Source organism: Diabrotica undecimpunctata, chromosome 3 (assembly GCF_040954645.1).
Source record: "Diabrotica undecimpunctata isolate CICGRU chromosome 3, icDiaUnde3, whole genome shotgun sequence".
Lineage (NCBI taxonomy): Eukaryota > Metazoa > Arthropoda > Insecta > Coleoptera > Chrysomelidae > Diabrotica > Diabrotica undecimpunctata.
In genome coordinates, this window is record NC_092805.1 from 136,979,224 (window position 1) to 136,991,325 (window position 12,102).

General features: G+C 31.9%; 1 protein-coding gene across 6 annotated transcripts in view; it reads right to left on the bottom strand.

Moving 5' to 3' along the window:
- Nucleotides 1–2,674: 2,674 nt before the first annotated feature.
- LOC140437468 (uncharacterized) overlaps nucleotides 2,675–12,102 on the bottom strand; it is a 389,771-nt gene continuing 380,343 nt past the window's right edge. For 5 of the 6 annotated variants that reach the window (XM_072527015.1, XM_072527014.1, XM_072527018.1 and 2 more), the window contains one exon: nucleotides 2,675–7,449. In XM_072527015.1, coding sequence (XP_072383116.1) covers nucleotides 7,317–7,449 — 133 coding nt within the window. In that variant the 3' untranslated portion in view covers nucleotides 2,675–7,316. The remainder of the gene's footprint in view (nucleotides 7,450–12,102) is intronic. The other variant, XR_011950379.1, reaches the window with a different exon arrangement.

Genomic DNA, 12,102 nt, shown 5'->3' on the forward strand with positions numbered 1-12,102 from the left:
TTATATTGTGATCCCTTTGCTGTTATCATTGTTATGCCCTCTCTTCGACTTTCATGACTGTTTAGAGACAAGATTATCAAATCGTTGGCAAATGCTAAACACTGATGTTTTTTGTGGTAGATCAGAATGTGTTCTAATAATGTTTGCTTCCTGTATAACCTTTTCTAAGATTGTGCTAAACATAGATAATAATGGATCATCCTGCCATAGTCCTTCTTTGACCTCAAAGCTTTCTGTCATACTATTGTTTATCTTGACTTTATTCACTGTCCTTTGGCCATCCAAATTTAATCATTTCAGGAATTTAATATTCGGAATTTCGCTTATAACATCTCGAAATGTTCCCCACGTGCACTCTACAAACCTTTCATTAACTACACTCTTTAATTTGTTGTTAATAATTGGTCCAGACAACGTTTGCTCACTTTATGTCTGAAATCTGATTGGCTTATTTCTTTCGCATTCTAATTTCTTTTTGTTTCGAAGATTTGGTACTAATTTTTTCATCCATATTCCAACCTATATGCAGTTTTCTTCGTTTTTTTTTAATGAAAACATGATCAATCTGGTTGACTGTATGACCGTCCGGAGATCTACAGGTTCCCTTGTTATCTTTTTGTTGGTGGTACATACTTTTTATTATAAGTCATTTTTCTTTAGCAAAATTCACCAGGAAATATTCATTTTCGTTGGTCTCTGCATGTAAACTGTGCTTGCCTTTAGTGGAAATTATTCTGCTCTGCCTATTTTGGCATTAGCGTCTCCTAGAATAATCTTCATATATTTATCTCATGGTATTTACCTTCTAGTCTGAGGGTGCTCAACTTATCCGATATTGCTTTAAAGTCTGAAACAAATTCGTTAAATTTCTTGCTTATTATAAAACCTGTAACCATCAATCTGTTACTGACTCCGCTATTGAAAAATATATAGTCGTCTATTTCCTGGCTACCCTATCCTAATTGTTTTGTCTCTTGTAGAGCTACTATATGAAACTTATATTTCCTAAATTCGTTTATTAAATGCTTCAGTTTTCCTTCTTGGTGGGGATCCTCTTCGTAGCGAGATGCTTTTATTAGTTCTTTTGTTATTTTATTTTTATTAATTTGTTCTTTGCTTTCCTTTTTTCGTCTCCGTTTTCCTTGATGTGTCGTCTTTGTCGATTCAACTTCGTTTGCATATTATTCGAGTTTTTTAAGATGTCTTCTTTGTTAAACTTTCATAGTTTACTATTAACCTCTGATACCCCATTTTTGTGGTTTTCCCATTTCTTTTCTGCTTTCTAGCTATTATTCTAATTTTGGCTTCTATTTCCCTTTCGTCCTTTGTTAAATCATCATTTACGTATTTTTCCGTTTGCTTGGTTAAGCATCATTTAATTTTGCATTACTTTGTACTTTTCGTATTTGTTATCCAACACTATCAGACATATTTGGCTCCCAGCTTTCTTGCATCATTATCCTTTACTTTAACACCCATTTTCTTTTCTATTAACTTCCCACTGTATTCTTTATCATATTTGGATTGTCCGTGTCAAATGGAAGTCCTTAGATCACAATATTTTCTTTTCTCTCCTAGTATTTGTAATCTTATTAGTATTACTTAATTCGTTTTGCAACTGATTTTTCTTTTCTATCCCTTTTTCATTAGCTAATTTTAGTTTTCCCATTTCTCTTCGATACTCCTTTTGTTCTTGTTTGAGCTCTTTCAATTCTCCAGATAGTATATTCATGGTTTCCGCCTGTTTTTTTGTTGATTTTTTATTTCCTTTGTATACTCAGTCAGCACTTTCAGTAAACCCATAATTTGGGCTAGCATATCTGGGTTTGGGTTATCACCTTTTTTGGCGTCTAATCGTTTTCTTGGATTTTTTGAATACATCATCCCAACTTCCTTATTTTCTCTTTTCTCGATCAGAATACATATAATCTAAGTCTGCCATACTTATAAGGTTCCACTTTTCTTAATGTTATCCTTGTTTTGCGTGAATATTCCTTCCACCGCGGTAGGAGTTGATAACCAGGTCTACCGTCTAGAGACATTTACCCCTCTCAGTACAATCAGCTTCTCACTAGATTTTGTTTAGTTTCGCTCTCCAACAACCATTCACTTTAATTGAAGTTTGTCAACATCGCTCTATATTTGTCTCGGACTTCGGTTTAAACCCCCTACACACATCCCGACAAGACCACCGAACTATCGGGACCGACGGATGGTATATGTGTAGGCTTGTTGACCTACAAAAATAGTTGTCATGTCCCGACTCGACAGGTTGGGTAATGGAGAAGTCTTATTGGTCAACAAGTCTACACACACCAACCGTCGGGCCCAACATTGTCTGTCAAGGAAGTTGGATGGTTTAGTCGGGACGTGTGTGGACGGTTTAAAAACCAGTTGTTTTGTTTATCTTATCAATATACTTTTTATATTATTATCAGTGTTGTTTTTTACACCGAATATTACTTTTTCGCAGTGGATTTGTATTGTTTTATTGTTATTCACTACTTTAAAATTACCTGGTACTGTCAGTTATTATTTAATTTTCACAACAACTCTCTAAATTTTCAGGATTATCGTTGGCGAAAAATCAAATACTTTAACGCTTCCAATGCTACGTTGCCAGTCCACACAGGAACTATATCGCGAGGATACAAAATTAAATAAAACCATAAACTAATTCCAAAAAGAAAATATATATTACAGAACAGTGTAGTCTCTACAATAATTTCATTTTAAAGCATAATTATTTAATATATATTAAAATCTATATAATAAAACTTTCACACTTATGTACTAGACGGAAATTTTAGTACCCTCGAATTCAACAAACTGTATGCACCTACTTAGTATAAATCGATACTGACAAAAAAACAGAATTGTTTACCTAAAAGTATATTTAAGTAAAAACCGTAATCTATGCGCTATTCAGGACGTATACTTTTTAATTCGAGCTTCAAGAATGTTTAAAATTATGTTTTTCGTGAATATGTCCAATCATCTACCATCACTAGTATCTCTAGATTACACAATACCACAAATAAATTATATAGGTAACTTTTTTGCTCTTCGTCGTATCTTTATCCTCAATATAAACTAATTTAATCTTGTGAAAAGTTATATTTAACATCGTTTTCTTTTTCGAATTGATCATCTATGCTGAATTTCATCCTTTCGATTTTTTAGTCTCATAAAAAGATATTACACAATACATACTTTGTCATATTCTTCGGCTACAACTACAAGAGAATAACAATGAATAAATAGTAATAAAAATACAAGTGGATGAACTTAGCCAAGAGCAAGATCGCAAAAATGACAGATCACTTATGGTAATCGCATCTTTATCTTCGACTGTTACCGAAAAGCCGTTGTTGATGATATTCATAATAGTGCTGGAGTGTACTACACCCGTTTTAATTTGATATGGGGATTCATTTATAAGCCATTTATATACTAAAAGACAAAAGGAAATAAAAAGCTATTTGTGCTGTGTTTCACAGAAGATTAAAATAAATAAGCAATATGAATGTTCCCAAAAATGAGAAATGGTCAAACGTCTGCAAGAATTAACTTACGGACAGAAAAATAATGAACTGAGCTCCGTGCCGAAGGGCCAACATATCAGTAACAAAGAAAAGAAGATATAATGTTGCTACTTCATTCTATCGTAGTATAGGTATGGGTCTATCTGTTGGCAACTGTTTTTTTCATGTATTCAATCTCGAGTGATTCTCGACCATATTTTCCCGCAGCAAATTTTTTATCTTCTATATTTTCCTATGGTCTCTTCTATTATGGCATAAAACCAGGTTTTACTAAAATCTATTGATGTACAAATAATTTTTTTGGAACAATTATTCTTAAAAATTTCTGTTTAAGCTGTTTCGCTTTTTTAAAAATATCCTTGAATTCAAATTAGAAAGTGTATATCCCGCAAATGTAACTGCTAATCTTACTTGTCTCATCTGGAATAGTTTCTATATAAGCTGAACCTCAAATTACAGAGGTTACCACCGAAAAAGATTCAACAATAATCAGAAGACATAATTTTTGAATATACATATCGACCACTAAATTTGGAAATATCTTCGTTCGCGTGATAACCTCCGGATTTTGTCAATAAATATATAAATTCAAGTGTTTTAAATAGTAAAATATACAATATATCTAAAGTATTCTTAATTAACTGCTATACAATAAACATTTAAAAATCTCACAACTTCGCAAATTGGTCATGTAAAAATTTTAAAATCCAAAATTGAAAAAATAAAATAAAGAACAGTATTCAAAACAGAAATTCAACAATATCATATCGGATGAAGCATAGTTTTCTGTGCATGTGTGCGTGATATCTTTGATTTATTATAACCAAATCATATTTATTTGGGAAACTCGATCAGGGATTTGAAGAAATAGGTGCTTGTATTATATTAGTATGGAGTATTATTACCAGAATCAGATTAATCGTCAAAAACAGTACATTGTACTATTGTTATATGTTTATGGATATATCTGGAGAAAAAGTAATCCGATTACGATTAGAATTCAACAAGATTCTTATTTGGGAGTGAGCACTCAAAACAACATAATTAGGAACCCCTTTAGCCAAATTTTTAGGTCCCTAGATAAACACAGGGGTCCCCTATTGCAAAAAAATGAGTTTTTTTTCGAAAAAGATTTCCTGAGCGATCCTTTGCTTTAATAAATCTAAAAAAAATTCATGAACATACATTGTAATGCCCAAAAACACCCATTCGACTTTTTTCAGATATTTTTGGATAAAAAATGAACTCACAAAAACATTTTTTTCACGAATTTTTCAAAAAAATTTTAGGTCATGTAGGTAATTTTTGGCAAACTTCTAGATAATTATTTTTCGTAAATTTTGTTTTGCTCTTTGGTATGGCGGGATTAGATTTGCCATTTTCTCTCCGGAAAATCAACGTAATTAACAAAAAAACCTATTTTTTGGCGTTTCCCCATGTTTTTAGCACATAAACTCAACTGCATGTCAATAAATTTTCATTTTCAGACCAGAATATGCTCAAAATACGAAAAACCCTCTTTTTTGATATTTTTCCCCATATTTTTATCACACAAACTCAACTGCATGTGAATGAATTTTCCATCTATTTTTTCCATTTTTCTAAAAACGGGGTCAAGTGGGTCAAGATTTTCCAGAAATAACTGAAAGGGACCTCAAAGTATTTTTTTCAGGGACCTACCAGTTAGAGCCATTAAAGCCATTTGCTACCTACTCAGTCGGGCTTATGGATGACAATGATAATATCAATTAGGATGAAACCCAATATTACAGTTTTAATTAGGTCAGGGCACATAAATAGTGGACCTACAAATTTTATATCCAATACAAACCTAATTCAATTGAGTACAGTTGTATTTTGCGCCACTGTGCCTATGGATTAAGAACTGGAGGGTCCTGTTTTCACACTGCCGCAAAAAGTATAAGTCAAACATTATTAGACCAGCAAAAATACTTTCAGGCTTACTTATCACATCAGATACTGATCTCGTAATAAAGGAAGATACTGACGAAGACTAAAACTATTATTGTAATGTGATTTTGAACACTTACTATTTGATACCTTTATAAAATTTCATTATTATTAATAAAAATTGAAAAAAGGTCTAATATGAAATTAAATATAATTATTTTATTAATTTAATCCATAAATGATAATCACCACTCGAAATAAATTGGGGGGGGGGGGGACAAAGATCGTAATTTGTCAAATTTAAATGAGGTTATATGCTTAAAATATAAAAATAATTAACGTCCATTTTGTCAAATCCCTTATCGAATTCTCAAAAGTTTTCCCCCAAATAATTTAATTCATAATATCATAAAGGAACACAAAAGTCATGATCAAGCAAAATATAAGCATATTTCGATATTCTTGTACTTTTTTAAATTTGATTGTGATTTAAACTTTAGACTGCTAAATATTATAACAGTATTCCTTATAGATCTACAATATTAAATCAACATACATTTTGATTACATTTTAACCCTATATTCTAGTTTATGTTTGAAAAATTTAAGAATATTACACAAAATATAATTTATACTGTTTGGTTCCATTTCAAATTCACAAATATTTGCAAAATGTTAAAATCTAGTAATTTAAATTCACCATGGTTTTAACTTTTTAAAATATTTAATTTGTTGACTAAAAATGCCTGTGTACCGGAAGGTAAGAGGACATACTAAAATATAGAAGAATATCTATTTAGATTTTTTGATCTCTGAGCAGTTTTAATCAAAGTAAAGAAGGCTTCACACTACGCTAATTTAGAGAGCTGTAGCTAGTATTTATACTAACAGGTGATTAAAAAAGTAGAAAAATAAATGATACCAGTTTCAAGACTGTATTTGACAGATAACTGATATCACTTCCGACCTGTAGTCAATGTGTACAGTATTTTTAATGTTGCTGCAAACGCATTCTGTCTACGTGGTGGATCCCATGAAGATGTAGGTACATCTCATTCAAAGTAAGTAATTGTCCGATTGCTAGCTCTAAGCTCGTACATTTACAATAGGGGATTCAATCATAATTAAACATATTCGAAAACTATATATTTAATAAAAAAATTATATAGTCATTTCATACATGAGATAACAATATCTGTTGGATCTCTATGTGATTCCCAGAAATTGTGTGGTCTGAATTGTCAAGGTCTTTAACAATAGTGTGTCGTACTTTTCCTGAAAGAATTATTATTTTAAGCTATCTCGCTTAAGAAATATATGCTCTAATGTACCAATTTTTATAAGAATGACAAAGGGACGAGGAATGGAGAAGTACAAAAAGGATCGGTCAACAGAAAAACAGTTACTACCGAGATATATAGTTAATCAGTTTTGTTTAACAAAGCAAATCACCAGACGGAAGCCAATTAATTCCACCTAAAAACTATTTGCAATATTTTTCGGGGTACTATTTTGTGGCTGAAAATTTTATTGAGATCATTGCCCAAAAATTAATTATTCTCGAGTGAAAAAAAAATCATCAATGCTTCTTCTTTTCTTCGAGTTCTTTATTTTTAATAGGAGGAATATAAATGAATAGAACAGCACTTTGTTATGATATTACAAAGTTATTATTATTTAGGTGGTGAAATATTACAATTTAATATGGTGTTTAAATTACATATTTAACATTTTTAAATATTTCCGAAAAAATAAAAAAAATAACACACATGCACTGGCGTGTCGAATATTATTGAAAATAGTTAGTATGAAAGTTTGTTTAAGTAACAATTATATTGTCGCGATAACGAAATCGAAGTGCCTAGTGGGGATGCCTCTCCTCTTCCATGAACTGATCCAGTGTGGTTTGCATCGAATGTCTCAAGTCAGATTCGTTTTGGATGGTTAGTGGTGATGTAATGACTTGCGTGGCTGTTTTGATCGTTCTTGTAATTCTGAAACAGTGAAGACAAATATTAATTGGAGTTTTATTATTGTACGTATTTATAAAAATACGTTAGGTTAAATGTGGCTCATTTTATGCGAGTGAAAATATTGTTTTCTTTTTAGAGAATATCGGTTTTTGGTTATTATATGGATACTCATTATTTACAAAGAGGGCGTTCAATGCTTTGATTACTTTCCCTATTTGTAGTGATCTTCTGTCTAGTATACCGCATGATAGAAGATAAATATCAATAGTACACTGATATATACAGCTATAATAAGTAATAGAGAAGAGAATATAAGGCAGTTATTTGTACAAAGTAACTAAGAGTGAAAATTTCAAATATCTACTTCAGCATATATCACACATGTAATATATATTTTCACAAGCTAGCAAACCACACATTTAGAAAACCATGCTTTAAAACAATATTTATAGTAGAATAGTTTTAACAAATCAAACTATTTATCAAATCTTATCATTTTCCTAACCAACAATGTGGCAACGATCGAATTTGAAATAGATCGAAAAATCAATTTCTATATAATTCTTCTGGTTTTATTTCCATATAACTTGTTTGGCTTCCAATGATAAGAAGATCCTCTTAATTTGCTTCTTTTTTTTTTCGAAGAGCTACCTACGACTTGACCGTAAAGTTTATAGCTTAAGTCGAAGATTCGAGCATTTTTACCTAGATATAAGATAAAGAATGTCTACAAGAAATAAATGAAAAATTTCCATTGTAATACACCTCTACATCACATGTTTAACTTCACTATAAGATAGAACTAGTTGTATCATACTTGTACATCTGAAGAAGATATGTAAAAATTTCTTAAGTTCTACATTTAATATACTCGTACATGGTTTCCTAAATTCTGATTTATACATTAACCTAAGACTAAATCTACAAAATTGACAACAGCATCTAAATATCGGAAAAAGAGCCAACAATTTATTAATTCTTTTAAAAAATGACTATTGCTTCAAATTAAAGTATTCCTAATATGCTGAAATTAAAGCAGCCTTTAATAGACATATTTTTAGTCGTCTTGCTACAGGCATCGTAATATCATGCCGACTGAGTTGTTCTTTAAAATTTTACTAATATTACGACAATATGGTCCGTGTATCTTAATCTGCCTCTACCTATTTTACATTCGATGTTTCCCTGTATAGTAGATTCTGGGGAAACGTACTCGAAATACCAATTATTTGTTCTGTTATTGTTTAACTTGCGTAATTGGCCTTTTCTTAATGTTTAGTTGTCCTAGTACATATTCTTGTCTTGCTTAGTACAAATCTCGAACGAATCATTTATCTTTCTTCTTGAGAATTCAACATTCGGCAGTATACAGAAAAACCGAGAAAACCTTACTTCTTCAAACCGATTTTGTCAATTGTTGATCTCGCTTTATTTTTTCATTGTACACTCCAAAATTATTTATCAAAAATCCTACAAAAATTGACTGTTGTTTAAAACCCGCCAGTGTACTGATTCATTCATTTCCATTTTGGAGTAAACAAGAACATTGTATCGTGTGCATATCTCAAGTTGCAGATCTTCCTTCCGCCGATAGTGATGCCACCGTTCCATCTTTTAATGGTTATCCCCATTATCCATTCGTCATATATTATATTGAACAAAATGAGACTTGTTTACACTTTTAATAAGCCGGAAATTTTGAGTTAGTTCTCCAATTACTCTAACTCCGCCATAGTTGTTATTCTACAGATTTTGTATAAAAAAAGCGCATTGTAATTTAAATTCGCTGGTTTTTCTATAATCTATCTTAAGTTCAATATTTGCTCTTTGGGGCCCTCCTGTATTTTTGCGTTTCTTATCCATTATCGAAAAGAGGTTTATTGTCTATATCAAGTTTCTCTAGTATTATATGTAAGAGTATTTTGCTGCAATGTGTTTAGGGCTATAGGGTCATGATTGTTACATGAATCCCTAGTTCTCTTTTTGTTGTAGCTTTTTCACTTTTCTAGTATAACTAACCTTAAATTTTGATAGTGCTGTACCACGATACACCTATAATATTTTGTAGACTGTTTTTATTCCGTATAACTACGCCGTATTTTCAGTTCCTCTATAATTAATTTCGTCTGTGTTTAGTCTAGTTAAAAAGTACGTAGTACTTTCGACGTGTATAGAAGCACTTTCTTTCTCTAAGTACCTATTAAATATGTGTATAGTAACATTTAGTTCCAAGTTGTCCGTCTATAAGTTATACATAATGCCCAGATGCCCAGAATTGAGGCATATTAGTTTTGGTGTACGATGGCTGCAGACATTAAGTAATTTTTTCTTTTTCTTAATGAATACCTCTATGGAAGGTTGTCACTCCATCTTTTGCGCGGTCGTCCGATACTTTTGCCGATTGGTGACTTATCTTTTGCTATTTTGACGACACGGTTCTCCTCCATTCTGCTTATGTGGTTATTCCATTATTTTCTCCATTTTGTGTCCATTCATTTATACACTGTACGTTACATATTCTTCTAATGTCTTCACTTCTCTTTCGATCGAGATTGTTTCTGAGGCATATGTCATTATTGGTCTTACACTGGCTTTATAAATTCTTGACTTTATCTCAGTGTTAATGTGTCTGTTTCGTCATATAGTGTTATTAAGGCATCCTGCGAGTCTATTTGCTTTTGTACTTGATCTCTCACTTTTTTGTCCAGGTCTCCATAGCTAGACAGTGTAATTCCCAGGTATTTTATTTCTATTACTTGTTCAACACTCATGCCATCAATTTCTATTTTACATCTGGTTGGTTCTTTGCTGACTACTATTGTTTTAGTTTTCTGAGATGAGATTGTCATATTAAATTCTTTTGCTCTTATGTTAAATCTGTGGATCAGTCTTTGCAGACTATCTTCATCTTGGACTCTCAATATTGCGTCGTCTGAGCAACAGAGTATTTTTATTACATTAGTTTCTCATTATGTATCCTCTTCTTTTGTTAACGCGATGATTTCATCCATGATTAAATTGAAGAGCATGGGGCTCAATGAATCCCCTTGTCTTATTCCGCTGCCTATTTCTATAGGTTCTGTAAGTTGTCCCTCTATTCCAACTTCCATTTTGTTGTTTCGGTAGATGTTTTCGATAGTTTTTATAATGTTTAGGGGAACTTCTCTATTATACAGAAGATGGATTACATCTTTGAGTCTTACTCTGTCAAACGCTTTCTTTAGGTCAATCAGACATAGAAATGTTGGTCTATTATACTCTAGTGATTTCTCAGTAATTTGCTTTATGACGAATATTGCATCTGTACATGATCTTCCACTACGAAAACCCTGTTTAACATTAACCCCAGTACATCTGCTAAAATTTTAGTTGTGAGTTTTAGGGTGGTATTTAACAAGTTTATACCTCTGAAGTTTTCTGGCTGTTTTTTATCTCCTTTTTTGAACAGCAGAATTAGTTCGCTCGTTCTCGATCATTGCTGCTCCACAATATTTCAGTAATTCGTTAGGTATCCCGTCTTTACCTGCTGCTTTTCTGTTCTTCCAGTTTTCAAATATTTTCCAAACTTCCTGTACATTTCTATTAAGTTCTTCATTTGTGGTAATTTCTGGTGTTTCCGGTTCTAGCGTCGTTTGTTCTTCCTCTACATAGAGCTTTTTTAGGAAGTCAATCCACGTATCATTTTCTATGTTGTGTTTTGGTTCTATTAATTCCTTTACCTCCGTTCTTTGACCTCTTATGAAGCGCCATATTTCCTTTTGCAGACCGTATTAAGTAAATAGCCTCCTAAATAACCTTATTATCATTATATATCATTATCGTATCACCACATCTCCTGTTCCATTGTTTTAGTTGGGTCGACCAGATAAGGTTAAATTTCAACCTGCGTTTGAAGGGTCGTGCCTACCTTTGTTTGCTTCAAGATACATGGCATCTAAGGTGAACGAGCTTGAATTCACCGGCCGGGTAATTTTGAGTTAAGTCTGAAGAGATTTTACGTTATATTTTTATGGTTGAATTGGAAATATATGTTTATAATTCATTTTAGGACTAAATCACTTATTATGACTTACAACTTAATTTCGTTAATTATGAAGTAACATATAATTATAAGATTAATTTGTGTATTGAGTGTATTACGTGTATGTTTTACAAACCAAAAAGCTTTTTCGTTCGTTAGTTCAAAAAATTGTGGTCCATACCCGTCATTTTTCATTTTTGAAAATTTAAATAATAATTAATTCACTTTTTATTATATTGATTATTTGTTTGCATGTTACTATTAATATGTTTGGTTTATGTAATGATTTGATATATTTTATAACGAATTTGAGTCCTTTATCAATATCTGGTTAAGATTTATTGGCGCCCTTTTTCATTGCAGTTTCGTAGCAGTGTTTCTTGTTTTTTTTTTTTGTCAAACTGCTATCTTTCTATTATTCATATTCATACCCACCCCACTGACCCAACCGATAATGAGACACGAGGCCTTCGTATTGTCCTTGTATTACGACCGGCTTATTACCCACATAAAGCCACTTTTTGGCAATTTCATGGTATATAGGAATATATACTGATTTTGCCCAGTCCTTAGGACCCAAGTGCATATCTTTCATACTTTTTGACAGATTTGTTTTTTTTTTCCCTGTTTGCTGTTTTGCTGTCTTTGTTTCT